Here is a 17,909-nt window from a genome sequence, read left to right on the forward strand (position 1 = left end):
GATACAGTGAGGCTCAGGAGCTACTGATGAGTAAAGGTATCTTCTGACTTCATTTCATACGAAGTTTCATGAGAAGCAGATGATATAAGGAAACCATCACAAAAGGAACATGTGGCTGAACTGCTCAATCATGTATCAGTTTATGTATTTGTGTGTGTGTGTGTGTGTGTGTGTGTGTGTATCAGTGTGGCATATGCTCATACGTATGTACACGTGCTCACAGAAGTCAGAGGAGGGTATTGTGGGTCATAGTCTGTCATTCTCTGCTGTATTTGCAGTGGGGTCTCCTGTTAAACCTGGAGCAAACCCTCAGAGGTAATCCTTCTGTTTCTGCTTCCCACAGCACTTGGGAACACTGACATTCCCACGGACACATGCCAGGCTTCTGATGTGGGCGAAGGGATCCACACTCAGGTCCTGAGGCTCACACAGCAAGCACACTTACAACACTTACCCTCTGAATCCACTCTCCTGTTCTACCTACTCCATTCTCTCAATTTTTTTAAAACACGATTGTGGTGATTTATCATTTCATGTCTCAACTTAGCTCCTCTGCTCACATCCTGCAAGTTCCCTCCAGCGCCATGACCTCCACCTCTTTTTCCCCTCCACTCCCCTCTTTGACTCCCCCCTATTTAATCCCTATTTATTTTTATTCTCTGTAATCCAGACTTTTCTCCTAGGCCCCACATCTAATGCTTTTTGCTGTGACTCTTTTATTTGTAATTCTCACCATGCTAACATCATCTATGCCCCCACTAAGTCAGTGTTTAAAAGCAAACATTCCCGAGTTAATACTGCAGATCAGGGTATGGTTTCTAATTCAATTCAGCTTTGCAAAAAAAAAAAAAAAAAAAAAAAAAAAAAAAAAAAAAAAAAAAGTCCTGCATGGACCTGTGGGAACGTGTGTGAAAAAGCAAATGAATTCAGAAGAAGGCAACTCAATGGGAATTCTGATTGGGAATCTGACCCCCTTACCAAGTGTGTGGCCTGAAGAAGGCATTTTCAGCTTTCAACATCAATTCCAGAGCTGTCCAGAGACATACTAACACTGCCGGGTAAGATGACCGTGGAGCTTCCGGAGACCAACTCCGTGGAAAGAGCCCTGCCCTTGCAGAGGACCTGTGTGCCTGGCTCCCACAGAGTGGCTCGCAATCATGGTTAACTCCACTGCCAAGAGATCCAGTGCCCTGTTCTGGCCTCTGGGCCTCTGCACTCATGTGATACATAAAGACCATGCCTTCTTCTGAGTGGGAATGGTCTGCAAACTGCTCTTTCTTACTAATAAATTCTAAATCACCTGTGAAAGGGAATAGTTACCCTCTGTTGAATTGGAAAAGGCACAGAAAACACAAGAGATAGATATGCTCTAGAAACATACTTTATAGGATATGGGAACACTTTGTGAGGGGGTTAAAGAAGAGGGAGAAACAAGGATGGTTCTGTATTTTGATTTTGTGACTTGAATAATGCTGATGTCAGGCGCCAAGAGACCAGGAGTCAGCTTCAGCCAAGAGGAACAACTTGACAGCATTCCATGGTACAAACACCAAAACACCTGGTGAGACAGCTCCAGCAGTTTACCAGAAGGATTTAAGGGGACAGTCGGGGGCGGAGCAACTGTCATGGGGTGAAGAGAGTGGATCATGAAAGATGCCCAAGCAGCAAACCCTGCCATACTGCTGGAGAAGAAGGAGATGACCCTATCACTGGGAAAAGGTAACAAAGACTTCCTGATGGTCACATCCTAAACGCCTCTCAGCTGCTGGAAACTGCCTAACCCTTGAGGAAGGAACAAGCAGTGGTGGTGCTTGCCTTTCATCCCAGCATTCTACATTCTGCCCTGGGGGCAGAGGCAAAAGGAGCTCTGAACTCAGGCCGGAATGTGTTCCAGGGCAGCGAAGGCTACACAGACAAACCCTGTCTTAAAGAATCAAAACGAAAGTAAAAAATAAAAATATAAAAGGTCCAGAGTGGCTTACAAATGTTTTTAATAACCTGGGGAAATAGGCTATATTGTAGTCCTACATTGTCTTTCCTATAGCACCTACAACAACAAAATAATCTGAGAAGAGTGTGTAGTAATTGCTGAATGTAAGAGTGAACGCGGAGGCACTCTTTCACTCAATTCAGACTCGTTGGTGGGAATTGTGTTTCTTGAGATTGCTTTAAAAAGCAGTCTGTCCCTCACCTTGTTCCTAAGACAGTCAAGAACACGGAAGGCTGGCTAATACTGGCCGGTAGATGGTTACAACGAGGGGGTGGAGAGCCTTGGACACATCTTTACTATAAAGGTGAATTGTTTGAAAAGCTGTCTCTTGCATAATATCCAATCACAGACTGAAGTCAAATAACTGTCCTTCAAATACTTGGAGAAATGCTGACCACAGAGAAACCATGCCAATAAGACTGAAGAAGGGGCGTTAAAGTTGTGGGTCCGACAGGGTTTGAATCACAAACGTGAATACTTACAAAAAATATAAAACAACAATCTTGTAAGAACACATTTCAGAATTCCATTCTAAAGAGTTTACGAATAGACACCCTAGCATGTAACCACCATGTGAAACTTCCCTAGCTCTCTCTCTCTTCCTTACCTGTATTCCTCCAGTACCAGGAAGACATTCTGAGGCAGGAATGGTAGAACATGTCTTCAATCCCAGCGCTTGAGATATTTATGCAGGAGGATCAGCCTGACCTAAATAATATCGTATCTCACTACCCCCGGATAAGAAATTTTAAATAATTTTAAATAATTTCCTGGCTCATAATTCTAGTTTTTTGTTTTTTTTTTTTGGCGGGGGGTCTTATAATCTCACTGGTCATAAATGACATGATCTGAGAACCAGGAAGAGAATCAAACACTCGGCAGGTTTTGAAAAAGGGGAGTATTCATTTAGAGGGAAAATGGAGGTGGCTCTAACTTGGAGGGGGCAGCATATGCAGAGGGAAGAAGACAGGAAGAAGGAGCCTGAGTTATTCTGAGCACAGTCACACACTCCAGCCCTCAGCCACCACAGCCCTTAGCTTACATCCCTGTGACTAATACCCCTGCCCCAGGGAACAGACTGCCTAGAGTCTGCAAAGAAATCCACAGTGCATCTTTCTGACAGCCACAGAGACACTGAGTGGCTGAGTGAGTCTTTAAAGCATACACTTGTCCACTCTTTCTGAATTTTTAAAGTGCCCTTGGTGGAAATCCTGTGAGACTAAGTACATTTTTAACCTGTGTTCCTGTAGAAACTAGAGCGTTAAGCTTCCCTGTGTTTGCTGGGCAGGGATGAACGTACCATGGGGAAAGCATCCAGGTCAAATACTCCAATAGGCAAACAGTCTCTCTCCCAAATCCTAATCCTTGTTCCTAAAGAGCCGCATACAAATTCCCCTGAAGCCAAAACTTCTTGAAACCGCTTACTTGTGGAGCCTGTGGAGAGGTGGGAGGACACTCCTTGAAGGTGAAGCTGTTTAAGAGCAAGGCCTCTGCTGGCCAGCGATAGTGCAGTCTTGCCTGCACACTAGAGTTTGCCCAAGCCCAGGGCTGCTTCACTTAAGCACAGGAAACTGAATTTGCTGATAAAGCCCCGCTGCTTCCCAAATGCTAATTCTATGAACTACCTCAGTCTGCTTAAGGCATGCGTGATACTGTTATGGTATGGTCACCCAGGGTCGCAGGGGTGGGTTACTTTTCTCTGCTGATACAAAGAATATGCAGACAGGAGAATTCGGGGCTCTACATTCATTCAGGTTTTATTGAAGTCAAAAGGCACACAGAGTCAGAGGGAAGGAATCAGGACCAAGAATCTGAATTGTCTGGTGGAGCCCAAACTTTCATGTGTTTAGGGGAAAATTGACTTCCTTTTTCCCTCAGAATTGGCCAATTGGGGCTTCAGAGGATATCAAATAGTCAAGACAGAGAAGAAGTTGGTTGGTTCATACCACAGACAGTAGTCTACCCCCCATGGGAGGTTTGGAAGTACTCCCACCCCAATACTTCCCTCTGGCAGAAGGGGTAGCAGAAAGCTGGCCCCCTCAATGTTGAAGATAAAAGCACATTGATGTACATACAGCCTCTTTCCCTGTCTGTCTGCCTTCTGGGATCCATCTGCCTCCACTCTCTCGAGTACAGTGACTTCAGGATTTCAGGGCCCTTCATCAGGAAATACAGTAGACATAAATCAATGATATCTGCCATGCCACACTCACATAACTTCCCTTCTCATGCCTATTTTCCCATAGGGTGTCTGCCATTTCTTTCCTTTGACCTTGTTCATCCACACCCACCCCTCACCTTCCCGTTGTTATTTAGAAGTGGGTTTTAATATCACAGACAGCCATCTTCATGCCTGGACACCAAGTAAGTACTCAAAAGGTCCTTGTCAGGTTGCCAAGGAGTTGTTTTGGACCTCGATTCTGAGTGATGGGTGAGAGAGAGGACTCTTGTGACAAGATGAAGCCATGGAATTGTCTTTTGAGTATTTTCGCATGGGTGGAGGAGTTTTGGTCCTTGGGGTTCAGCGGCTAGCAGTGAGAAGCTGAGTTGGGGAAGGTTGGTTGCTTTGGTAGAGACTTAGGGAGAAAATATCCCAAGTTTACCTTTACAGAACGAAAGGTCATCTAAGAACGGCTAATATATATCTCTTCTAACTGCATTCTGTTGCTGTGATAAGACATGCTGACCAAACCAGCACAAGGAAAGAAAACGTTTATTTGGGTTTTATTCCCAAGTCACATTGCATGGTTGAGGTAAACAATTCAGGGCAGGACTCTGAAGGCAGAGAGGTATATCTGAGGTAGAAGCTATTTCATGAAGCCTCACTTGTAACCGCAGAGCCCAGGAAGTACCACAGGGACTGAGTACGGAGGATGTTTGTCAGAGTCACTGGGCTCATGCTCTCTGTTTCTGTATAACCCAGGACTACCTGACCAGGGAATTGCGCCTTCTACAGTGGGTTGCACCCTTGTGGAACAAGAACTAATCAAGACACTCTCTCAGTCAAGACCAGATCAGTAAACCCCCTCAAATGAGATTCCATGCACAGGTGTGTCTCTCTCGTCTACGCCAAGCTGTCAGTTATAGCTACGGAGGACAGCTTCTCCTTCCTGAGTAGTTTTTGCAGCACATGCCACATGACTGCCCAAGTCACACTCCTGCCGCTGAGACCTTGACATTTCCCACCTGAGTGTTGTTCTAGAACACCTGGGCTCCCTCTCAAACTTGGAGTTGAACTTCTCTGGGAAAGTTGATGTCTTTCACGTTCCTCCAACTAAGAGTTTAGAAAGGAAATGAGGAGACCATATTCTGGTCAAAGTGAGTTTTCTTTAATTATTTTGGAACACTAACTTTCTTTTTGTAATCAGACTAGCTAACCTTTCATTTTACATAAATGGATACCATTGATTATTTGCCATTATCTTCATTCTTTAAAATTTTGACCTATGGACTTTGCACAAAATGATTCTTGCATTGGCTGCTCATGCCTTCCAAATTTAGGTTTCCTAGACCCCAACCTGAGATCAGAAGTCCCTGTTCATCCATGGTCCCAAAGCACTGAAGTATGCTGGGTATGAAGAAAATGCAGGCAAGGTGATGTCTCCTAGCACCCCTCCTCCCTGTCTTCATTTCAGAGAAACGTGTGAGAAACTCTCAGTTGTCATTTGTGGAACTCCCTAACAGTTCCTTCAGAATTCAAGAATGTTCCACTTTATAACTTTGTTTTTAACAGTCCCAGTAAGAATAATCTCTATTAAAATGGCCAAGAAATGACTGCATTTATGCAAAGCTGGGAATAATCATTTGCTGATTGTAGGGTACTTACTCACAGACTTCCCTCAACAGGGTCACATGTGTATCCTTAGATTATCTCAGTTAGAAGGGTCTCCCACTTGGATTTCATGTTCTGAGCAAATGTTGAGTGAAGAGGATGTGTTTTTTTACATTACCCTCAGTAAGCAGGTTTAAGTATTATACAGATCTCATAATCTATATCTTCAATCCCCCTGGCATTGGGACAAATCCAGGGGCTTTGGAGTAAGCTTTCAAATATACTTCTACCTACAGACGGAAGTTTGTTTTAGGAGGAGTCAAGGCTCTGCAATCCTTTGCATTTATTGGAGTGCTCTGTTTCCATGGTTTCTAAGAGTTGAGTGGAATTAGGCTTTTGGTGTTTAGAAGTTCATGATTCTGAGCTTTGGGAAAGTTACTTCTTTCTCGCCAAGATTATGTTCGGACCTGTGTATTGTCATCCCTGTTCACCTGCGGGCTGCCAGACTGGGAAAAAGCTCTTTCTGCAAACCTTTGGAGACAACAAAGTCAGTCTGTTTGAAGCCAAACTAGGTCAGTTTTACCCTTACAAAAAGTTGCAGAATGATGTTCTATGCAAGTGTAATACTCTATGCCTTTAAGGGGCAAATAGGGAAACCTAAATTCTGGTTCTCAGGAGCTTGAGAAGAACAGAGGACCCTGGGGAAATAAAATCATTGTAAGGGATTTCCACGAGCTTTACTTACTTTGCAAAAGAACAACAAAGAATTGTTTGGACACAGTAGGAATCCTTGAATATGGGGGTGCACAGTAGGAATCCTGGGATAGTTTGTGGATACAGTAAGAACCTTTGAGTGTATAATGGTGAGGTCCAAAAAACAAACAAGGAGGGATTCAAGAAGGGAACAAAGGCCCTGTTCCATTCTGAGGCAGAGCTCCGGGTTTCTCCCACAGCTGTGACCAGGTTCCTGTGAGCAGCCTGTGTCAGTGACTTTCTGTCACTGTGATTGAATGTCACCACAAAGGCAGCTGCAGGAGGAAAGAGTTGCTTTGGACTTAGGATTTCAAGTGATGATCCATAACCGTGGGGGACGTGAGACAGAAGGCACCCGGAGCAGGAAGCTGAGAGAGCACATCCTCACCCACAGAGCTGGGGCAGAAAGAGGGAACTAGAAGCGGGGTGAGGCCTGAACTCTCAGAAATACCCTTCCCACCACGTACTTCCTCCAGCCGGGCCATCCTTTCCCACAAACTCTCCAAAGAGCTGTCAACTGGGAAACAAGTGTTCAAATCCCTGATACTGTAGAGGATACTTCTTATTCCAACCACCCCACAGCTTGGGAGCCCTTGGGGGCTCCCAAGGGCCCAGCCACCATCTAGCATTTATGAATACCTTACAGGGGAGTTCCCAAGTTCACACGTGTTTCTATGTTACAGTGGAGATCACCCCAGGACTTCTACCATGAAGGGAATGATTGGGACATTAGTCACTGCCTAAGTAGCTAAAAGGATTAAAGGACTAAAGTGTGTGTGTGTGTGTGTGTGTGTGTGTGTGTGTGTGTGTCACAGAGTTGGGGTGGCAAAGTCAGGGACAAAGACAATCCAAGCCACAAACTGAAGGCACAGCCAGGGACAAAGGGAATCCAAATTGGAGGCACAAAGAGATTAAAATAAAGCCATAAAAGAGCAAGCATGTAGCTACCAAGAACTCATCTAAAAGGCTCCAAAATAATTTTGACAAAAGACACAAAATTATCAAGTAAGTAGTTGTGCATAGTGTTCATGTTACAGGCTTAGTCAGTGAACCGCATTACACTAGAGCCACGGGAAGAGATTCGGGATATTTGGGTCCTGTCTGAGATGACATTCAGCTTGACAGGACCCATGCTCAGTAGGGAGCAGTGTAACTGACTGCCTTGAAGGTCACAGAGGTAGGACTTCTCCGCAGGAAGCCTGGACTTGGAAGAGACCCAGCCATACCCAAACACTGCAGGCAGAAGAGGTGTGGCAGGCAGGCAGGCTGGTGGCAGATCCAGGACTCCTGACTTAGGGTGTGAATGATGGCTTGTCAGGAAGATGTGTTTGTAAACTAATGACTTTCACAGTGTGATGAGATTGGAAACACCATTAGGCTTCCCCTGACTTAACCCTTGGAATGCTTCCAGGCCTGCCGGCTGCCAGTTCTTTAATCATGAGTTAATCACCTTCAGGGGTGTCTCGGGAAGCTGGGCTGGGAAGCTCTGCTCTGCTGCTCTGTTTACTCATCAGGGCAGTCGTCTCTCCGAATAAGGACGCTGAGAGGTTTTCTGTGCTAACCTTAAACCCGTGTTTTTCAGTAGCAACTGACACAGGCAATTACATGGCTCTATAACTCAGGAAAAAAACCTAAATTATTATTTATGCATTTTTAATGACTTTTGTAAAAGCGCTTGATGGTAGTGGAGGGAGAGGTGCAGTCACCTTGCTCCTTCCAGGATTAACCATGAACTTCAGTCCAGATCCGGGAGGAAATCAGAACTGGGAAATGGCCTAATAATCAGGCCAGTCTGATTAATAGTGACAATTAGCATTGGGCTACAGCACATAACCAACTGATTATGAATCATTTGAGCACTTTAGATAAATTTTCAATACAGGCAATTATAATGAAAGGACTCCTGATCCTCACATAATGGCTTCATTAAATTAATTCAGTTCTGAGGTTGAAGAAAATTTTCCTTTATGGAAAAGAAACCAGTGAAATTTAGCTTCTATTCATTCTTAGCAAAGAAAAAACTCTCAAAAGATCTCTCTCTCTCTCTCTCTCTCTCTCTCTCTCACACACACACACACACACAACACAACCACACACCTGCAGACAGCTTACTCTTTTCTAAGACTATTTACACTCACATATGCATGCACATGTACATACACACACACACACACACACACACACACACACACACCTGCAGACAGCTTACTCTTTTCTGAGACTATTTACACACACATATGCGTGCACATTTATACACACATGCATGCACATTTACAAACACACACATACACACACACACATGCACACCTGCAGACAGCTTACTCTTTTCTGAGACTATACTACTAACTAGAATGTCATGAAGGTCATGGTTTCTACTCTCTCAGCTTAGTTGAATGAACTAAATCTTGTCTTGGGTTGTGTTTTATATTCTGCAAATTGTCTGCCTTGTTGAGGTTAAAGAGCTTTGGGGGAGTAATCTATGAGGAACGGGCGCTTCGAAAAGACAAATACGTCTGTTGTGTAAACAGTCAACTCATCTTGTACTTTCACTGTTAAAGACAAAGCTGGCGCCAAGTCCAGACCCTACAGCATCAGTGTGGCTGGGGGAACAAAGATGGTTTGAGGTCAGGTCAGGTCATGCTTCAGTTACCACATCAACAGCTTTGTGAGACCAGACAATGGGGATAGCAGGAAAGACTCTCTAAGAGGGGGATGAGAACATCCCACAGTCAAATTGGTTCTATTGGAAGTGCGGCCCTACTTCCAAGGCACCCCTTACCTGGAACATAAGAGAATTTTTTTCCTGGACAAAGTGCCTTTGTATTTAAGCCTCCTCATGAGTGGTCTTCAGGGGGCGGGAGGGAGAAACTCAAAATTCCCAGCATTGTCCTTTATTTCTAGCTTCGAATGCTGCTGATGGCTTGCAGGCTCCGACACTGTTTTAGACTAGCTTCCCACGCCTTTGTTTGTAGAAGCTGATTTCCGTTTTTCTGCACATTCCTGGTAGAGCCTTGACTTCAGCACGGCTGTGGGAGGAGGAGGGTTTGGTCTGTGCCCATGGAGCCCGGCTGGCACAAAGATGCCCTAGCTCAGTTCCCTTTGACTCATTGCCTCATTATTGAAACTGAGTATTTGAGGGTCTTCCTCGGATGCTGGTTGACTTTGAAAAATGAAATTTAACTGCTGGTTCCACCTTTTAGCAATAGAAATGCGGGACATCCGACTTGGTCCTCTGATTGCCTTTTCTTACCTGCAACAAAGATTTCAAGTACAGGCTCCAGTGTGAGGCTTGAGAACTATATTAATAGCAATAATTTTGGACCAATAGATTAAGCATATTGTTAGCTATATCTTATATCTTAACACATTTCTATTATTTTACATTTTACCACAAGGCTTATGGTTTACTGGCAAGGTTCCAGTGCATCTGTCTCCTGCAGCAGCTACATGGCATTTCTTTGACCTCGCCTACTCTCTCCTCCTCTAGCTGCTTGGAATTCCCACCTTGCCCTATTCTGCACTGCCATAGGCCCAAAGCAGTTTCTTTATTAACCAATGGTATTCACAGCATACAGAGCGGAATCCCACATCGTATATCCTGTCTTAGGCTCTTCCTAAGAGACATGTGTCCTCATGACAGTTTGGGCCCAGGGTCAGCCTGCCTGGTTCACAGATGAAAACTTTCCAGTACCCGACAAAGTCTCACCACAATTTGTGGACGTAATGGCTGAGTGCTCTTCAAAGCCCCCTTCAAAGCTAATCCCCTTCTTAACCTGTGCTATTTTCTCGGAAAACATTCATCTTGGTTTTCACGAGCAGATTATCAATTCCATGAAGGTGAAATCCATAACACATACGCTTTGCATCTTCTGGAATGACACGCTAACAGAAAGCAAGTAAATGCCATGTCTTGAAGTACAGCACCTAGGCATGGCACATAAAATACACATTTGGGAAAAGCGCGTGGACAGGACTCACAAAATACACAGTCATGGACTGCTTTCTACTTGCCGGGGACAGTTCTCTCATCTGAGATGCTAACCCAATGACAAGGAAACCCAGGTTCACACTCTGCAGCTCTCAGGTCTGTGTTGATACACGGGCACTCTGAGCTCTCCACCCTTTCTGTAGGAACTGAGCTAGGTTACCCTACTCTCTATAAACCTCAGCATTCTCTGGGCACTGAGTATTCACTTGCAGAGTGATGAGCGGTATTTAGCAAGCACTAAATTACTCCAGGACATGACCTTGACTCTATCGAAGTGTGGCTCTTGTCTGTGGTAGCAGAGTCTATCTTTAGTGTCCTTGAATTTGCTTGTTGTAGGTTTTTCTCTTTCCTGTCATCCATTTCCCAAACAATGAGACAGAGACTTCTTATTCATTAAGAAAGCTTGGCCAATAACTTAGACTTGCTTCTAACTAGTTTTTATAACCTAATCATAGTTCTATTCATTTGCATCCTGCTGCCTGGGTCATGGCTCTTACCTCTCCTCCTGTACATCCTGCTTCCTCTACATCCGACTGGCAACCTCCTCCTCCTCCTTCTTCCCAGCATCCTCTTTGCCAAGCTCTTGGCCATTCAACTTTTCACTACTCCAGTCTGAGTGACACATCTTCACAGTATACAAAAAGATTATTATACAACAGCTTGTTTGTTCAGCAAGGATATATTGAGCATTCTTATATGCAAAGTGGTGAAGATGCTAGAGGGTCATCAGTGAACAAGATTCAATCCTTGCCTTCGGATACCTTCCCTCCCCTACATTAATTTACCAAGTAGACTAGAGGCCAATTCTTCTCTGGTCATACTCAACGCCAAGGCTGGTGTTACTTTTCTCTCAACCATTCCACCACAAGTCTTGCTAGCTGGTGTGGCTATTCTTAGTAACATATATTTACATGAGAAGAAATTTAAACAAATGAATTGTGACTCTCCAGTGCTCTGGAGTCCTGGATTTGGTTCTGCAGCTCTGCCTCATCCTTACACTGGAGAGTCACACAAAGGTTCCAGGGTCTATCCATGCCGTGACCTAGAATAACTTCATCTCTAACGCTTCCCAGGAAAGTTTATGCTGCTCAAGACAAGGCTTCAATTGCTCCTCTCACTCACTAATTGGAATTAACAATAAAATAATTCGCAGGGGCTACCCATAACTTTACTGTGGCTGGTAGAACTTTGTTCAACATATATTTAAGTGTTCCGGGTGAATTTCTGACACCCACACTCCTTTGACAGGCTGTGGGCTGTGCAGCTCTTCTGATGAGTCTTGTGTCTATGTGTGCTCTTCTTATTGGTCTGAGATTTCTTTTTTTATTATACTGACATTGTCCTCACCATACCTGTCAATTTGTAAGTTGGGGCTAACAATAGCATCTCAGACATTCCAGCTTTGACATGCTCAACTATTCCTATACTCTGCCACCTCATCTGAAGTTACTCTGAACACACATTAAACTTTAGCATCTATAAAACGCATTGTGAGTAGTCTCCAGGTTCATTCACAACACAAAAGGTTCTCCAGAGTAATCTGCTAGCAACGTCGAGGGAGCATCAGGAAGCATCACACAAATCAATGAGAATCATACTATTCTTACTGAGTACCAAAACCAAGATAGCTACCTCCTGACTTGGAAATGCCTCCTACATGAGCAGAACACACACTCAGTATTAAGGTTGTACACCAAAATTGTAGTTCTTACTCAAGTCTACATTAGGCAGCCATGTTGATGAGACTGTATATGCGTAGCCTCTCTGGCATTTCTAGGAGAAGCGGCTTCATGGTCCTCTAGCTCGTAAGCATCTTTCTGTCCACTCTGCTGCTAAGACCCCTGAGCCTTCGGTGTGGGGTGTGTGTTGTTGTTGTATCCATTGAGTTGGGCACCACATGATCATGTTAAAGACAAGAACAGTGTGCTCCACTGTGTGCTTCTCCGGGAGTCTCTGCACAAGCCAGATCTCTGTGCTGGGGAGGGCTGACCTCCCCTAGACTCCCCTAACTTTCTTCTACTGCACAAAAAGGAGATTGTCTCAATATTATAGGAACAAGTTGACAAAACCCCAGGCATGCATACTCACCAAGTGTCATGTGATGCGGATACCTAACTTATTTACAGACATCTAATTTGTACATAGAAAATGATTGACAAGTGTATCGTCCTCACGTGGTTCCCTTTTATCTCATGCTAAGAACAGTCAGACATTTCCTGATGCTCTTCCTGATCTTCTAGGGTTCTGTTCTGGTTTTAGTGCCCACCTCACTTTCTAAACTGTAGCTTACCTGACATCATTTAACAGGCCTTAGACGTACTCCACTGTATTAAAATGGTATCTCAGGTCCAGGATATCTTTTCTACTCTTCCTTTAAAAAATTTCCATGTATTTAGTGAGAGGACCAGGGGTATGTACATACACAGGTCACAAAGCACACATGCAGGCCAGAGGATAGCGTGCAGGGCTCAACCCTATCCATCCATCACATGGATCCTACTCAGGTGACGACTCTGAAAGGCACACTCAATGCATACCTCACATGGAAAGCTCACCGTGCCTGAGATACAGCCAGTTCCAAATCTAGCACGCTCCATAGCGTTTCTACCCAGAGCTACATTTTCAAACAGGACTCTGTGAGCTGAGGAGCTGGACAACACCTAAGAAGGCCTGTTGACAAGCTTAGACGGTTCCTGTAGGGAGAAATTCTTTACACGGTCAATAGGAGCCAGAACATGACCACATTTTGTAAATCCTTTCTCTGAACCAACAACCAAGAGGATCAAAGTTAGTGCATTTCATCTAATGAAATGAAATGATGACCTGAGAGAAGATCTTGATAAAACTCACACAAAGTCTATTCTTTTTCAGTCACAATATTCTCCTCTACGAGGACGGCCATGCGGTGGTGGCAGATTTTGGAGGTAAGACTCCCAGAAACATACCCCTCAGCGGCAGCTGCCTTTTCTTCATTCATACCTGTTGCCTGGTAATGTACAACAGTCTGGAAACAGACTTCACCCATTGGTATTTCTATTTAAATTCCAGATTGATCTTGCACTTTGAAGGCATGTCATTTGCTCTTAAGTTTTCTTTTTCGCTATCAAAGCTGAAAAGAGAGACGTAAAAATTTGAATAAGACAAAGGCTTCCTTGGTCTTTAAATGTTTGCTGTGGTCTCGGACCTAGGGTTTGGGACACTTCCTTTGACATGGACTTGTTTTTCTCTTCTTTTTAGAATCAAGATTTCTTCAGTCCCTGGATGAAGACAACATGACGAAACAGCCAGGGGTCTGTGGCTTTCCTGATCCTTGTTAAACAATTAAAATCTGTAAACTCAGTGTGGGAGGAAGAAAGGCGGGAGTGGCCTTAGCCAGGAAGTCTTGTTGTCTCTGTGGCAGGATAAGGTTTAGGGTTTTATTTTCATGAGACCCCAAAACAATTATTTGAGGGTGTCCCTGTTTAGAAAATGTTGTAGATCACGGTGAACGTATTTCAAATGTAACCTGTAGGCACTGGTCATTGACTGCCACAGGTAATGAACTTGTGGAGTGGAAATGCTAACAGGTGACCAATGCCTCAGCAGCCCCTGCTCAGGACTCGTGGCTCTCTCCATCAGAATTATCAGGTAACAAGTCCTGTAGGTTAGAATTAATGCTTACACAAAACAAATTATAGGGTGAGATGATGATAATTGTTTCCAGATGGAATGCAGCTCAGTTCATCCCTGGCTCCCCCAGCACCCCAACTTCACTCCCCCAAATAAGCAACTTTTTTTCCTCCCTGTACTCTTGAGGTATCTGACCCCACTTTGACTCCACCCCTTTCTTGGCCTGCCTCAGTCTTTACTCAACCACCTTGTGTGATCCTTGCCTTCAGTCCCTCCTAGTCCTCGTGATTCATCACTTCTGTCAATGGTGAACAGTTCTCTGATGCACTCTCGGCCTACAAGACACACTTCAAATCTTCTTCCCTGGAAACCTCCTGCCTGTCTCATTCTTTTCTGATCCCAGGGCCACTCTGTAAGCTTCTTTGTCCACTGCAAGATGCTTCATGCCTCCTGCATCAGTATAGGAGCCGCCCAGTCATTCCTATCCTGCTGGGCACCTGTGCATCCCTGGGACATTGCTGGTGTAGTGAGCCCTGTCCAGGGCCCTCATCATGTGAGGCTCAGGGAGACTTGCCCCCCACTAGACTCATTTGCTCTTGAAGTCACCCCCACCTTTTCCCTCCATGCTTTGTGTGCACCTTGCATCATTCAACAAGCAGTTGAATGATGAGTTACTTAGAGGGACAGGAATGCAGAACATGAACGAGTGTATTTCTTGATTGTGAGGAACTCATCTGCCAGTGGGGAGGGGAGAGCGCAGTGATGAACAGATAGATTTAAAGCACACTAGAGGTTTCACAGTGCACCAGGAGAGCTCAGCAGGGTGAGCAGGTGTTCATCGAGACATGGAGGAGCTGGAAAGGGCATGCAGACAGAGGGAACAGCGTATAGAAGGGCAAGGCATGAATGAGAAACCCAGTTGTGTTGGAAACCTTCAAATAGCTCGACATCAGCAACACGTCTTATGAGGAAGGAGGAGACAGGGATCTCATCATGATGCCTTCCAGTTCCACCCTGCAGCATGCAGTTTTCCGTGGCTGTATCAGAACACCCGAGCCTAGGCATGTTATAAAGAAAAGCAGTCTATCTATTTCACAGGGAGGCCAGAAACACAGAAGGCAGGCTGCCTTCCAGCGAGGACTGTTTCAGTCTGCACCATATCCTAGAGTGTGAGCAGGCGTGTGCTGTGCTCACGTGACCAAACAGGAAGCCAGCAAAGGGGAAAGGTCAGCCTTGCTCTCTCAGGAGCTAGTGGAGGAGGCACAGGAATGACAGCGATACCTTCTGAGCTGTCACATCCCAGTGTCCGAACTATCTTCACCCAGCTCTGCTTCCTGAGGCTTCTGCTACTCTCCAGCATCAACATACTGCCAAGCGCATCCTTGGGCGCTAGGCTCAATCCACGTCTGAACATAAAACCCATTAGAGTCCACATATTCTCCCAACAAATGTGTGTGACACCCCAACCCACACAGTCTAAGATTTACAATGATCCAAGCTGTGGGCTGCAGAGATGCCTCTGTGTACCAAACATGAGGGCACATGTTTAGATCCCCAGAACTCACATAAAAAGCCAAACTTTAGTGCTTGAGAGGTAGAGACAGGAGGATCCCTGAGACTCACTGGCTGAACAGGCCAGTTTACCCAAGATGGTGAGCTCCGGTTTCAGAGAGAGGCCCATTTTCAGCAGGTAAGGCACAGGAGAGCTTGCGGCAGACGTCTGTCATCAGCTGCTAGCTCTGCACACAGGCACAAAGTCAATTGTTCACACCCAGCAGACAATGAGCAAATGAGCAAACAAATCCAACAGTGCTTGCTAAGGAGAAAAATCAAAGCCATCAAAATGTGCAGGGAGTGGGTTGGGTCCACAGAGAGGTAAGGGTGAAAAGTTACGCTGTTTCACAAGACCCGTAGTGGGGGGAACAACCTCATGGTTGGTGGGCATGGAAGGCAGAGGTCAGTGTGTGTCCAGCGGCTTTGAAATTAGAAGGCTCCTGGTGTGTGCAAAGCTAGTGACTGGCGTGTAGGAGGAAGGTGAACATAGCTGTAGTGGGGTGACAGAAGGGTGGAGTGTGTACTTCTGGGGAGGGCTATACAAACCTCTTCTAAACCCTGAGACAGAGAAGAAACTTGATCAACGGATCCTAGCCCTGGGTGAACCAATTTAGAACGTCTTAGGTTTAAAAATGAGAATAAGCAATGCCTGAGTGTGACCCTGAAAAGCCATGGCTGCGTGGGTCTCGGGCGCCTGCATCTTGTTGCTGCCCTGACTGAACGGTTTCCAGCAAAAGCAGCTGATTCCCTCTGACTAAGCCGTTTCAAATGGATAGAATTAAACCGAATCTCACCCCTGGCAAGTGACATTAATTATTTTGCTTCACGGCATAGTTTTAAGTATAACACTCCCCTCAAATTATTCTGCTGTTGTTTTAACTTGCACTACCTTTAAAGGTAGTGCCATATCTAAGATTCCTAATTACGTTGTACTCTATCTCCACACTTGAGATACACACCCCGTCAACCTGCTTTCAGGTGCACACGGTTAGGGCACACACCTAACCTCTGTGAGTTAAGGCTCCTTAGATTGCAGGCGTTTGTGCAGGGGAACTGTGTCTAATAATGCCAAGGATAAAGGTGTTCTAGGGTTAATTCTGTGTAATTTCAACACAAGGCCAAACAGTCAGAAGAATTGTCAGTAGCAATACCACACACAGGGCTATGGCAAGGAGGATACAAGAATGTGACTTCCTACCTTCCCGTAGGACAGTGACTGGGAAAGTCCACAGCCAGGAGGCAGAGCTGGGAGACCTCTGAGGTGGGAGACACTGTCCAGTTTCCTTGTGGAATGATGCAACATCCATTTCCTAAAGCAGCATGTGATGTTCTGGCCTTTGAACTGCAAAGAAACGAAAATTATTTGCATTTCTGATCACTAATATAGAGTGTAGTTCACACAGATGAGGCTGGGTGTGCTTTGTTACATACTTATTAGCTTGCTTTCTGGAACATTGCAGACACGGAATTCATGAATTTGACATCAGGGCAAACACAAGGAATTCTAGAGCCTGGTCCTACTAGGAAGAAATCTCCATCACAGGCATGCTGGGTGACTTCTTCACGGCTCACTGTGTCCTCTGTCACGAGAACACACAGCTGTGGGCCTAACTGAGTCACTCACTTAATTGGAGCCTGGAAACTGAACAAGGGAAGATGTCTTCCACAGTGTGATTCAAGCCAAGGGAACTACTAGCGATGGCGCCTTGGTGGATTCCGAAGACAAGGGGGTGCCTGGGTCATAGATGGTGGTTGGGAGCAGGAAGAAGGACCAAGGAAATAAAGCACAGCTGTGACTGTGAGGCAGTCATTTGTCGTTAATGTTGGAGGTGTCTTATGGTGTACTGATGATAAGGTCCTCCAACAGTTTGGCGTTTTCTTGAGAACCTGACGCACATGAGTGTTGCATTGGCGAAGAGCAGGGGTGCAGTCGCTTTCTGCCCACGCCATCTGAGAGCATTGGGGAACCTTCTCCAGTGCAGGCTCAGAGGCTTACTCTAGTTACCTGTGGTCTATGCAGAACCTACGCTGGATGGCCCCCGAGGTGTTCACACAGTGCACACGCTACACCATCAAGGCGGATGTCTTCAGCTACGCCCTGTGTCTGTGGGAGCTCCTTACCGGAGAAATTCCCTTCGCGCATCTCAAGCCAGGTAGGACCTGCCTTACCAGAGCAGCTCTGTTTCCCAGCGCGAGTCACAGAATGCTGGACTGCACCTCTCCCTACAAAGATAATTATTCTA

At 45.3% G+C, this 17,909-nt stretch overlaps 1 protein-coding gene across 2 annotated transcripts in view; it reads left to right on the forward strand.

Annotated features, from left to right (window-relative positions):
- Tnni3k (TNNI3 interacting kinase) overlaps positions 1-17,909 on the forward strand; it is a 279,530-nt gene that overhangs the window by 174,131 nt on the left and 87,490 nt on the right. For both annotated transcript variants that reach the window (XM_087897462.1, XM_048453518.3), the window contains 3 exons: positions 13,375-13,427; positions 13,741-13,793; positions 17,687-17,819. In XM_087897462.1, coding sequence (XP_087753588.1) covers positions 13,375-13,427; positions 13,741-13,793; positions 17,687-17,819 — 239 coding nt within the window. The remainder of the gene's footprint in view (positions 1-13,374; positions 13,428-13,740; positions 13,794-17,686; positions 17,820-17,909) is intronic.

This window comes from Myodes glareolus, chromosome 17, assembly GCF_982192425.1.
Source record: "Myodes glareolus chromosome 17, mMyoGla1.1, whole genome shotgun sequence".
NCBI classification, from domain to species: domain Eukaryota; kingdom Metazoa; phylum Chordata; class Mammalia; order Rodentia; family Cricetidae; genus Myodes; species Myodes glareolus.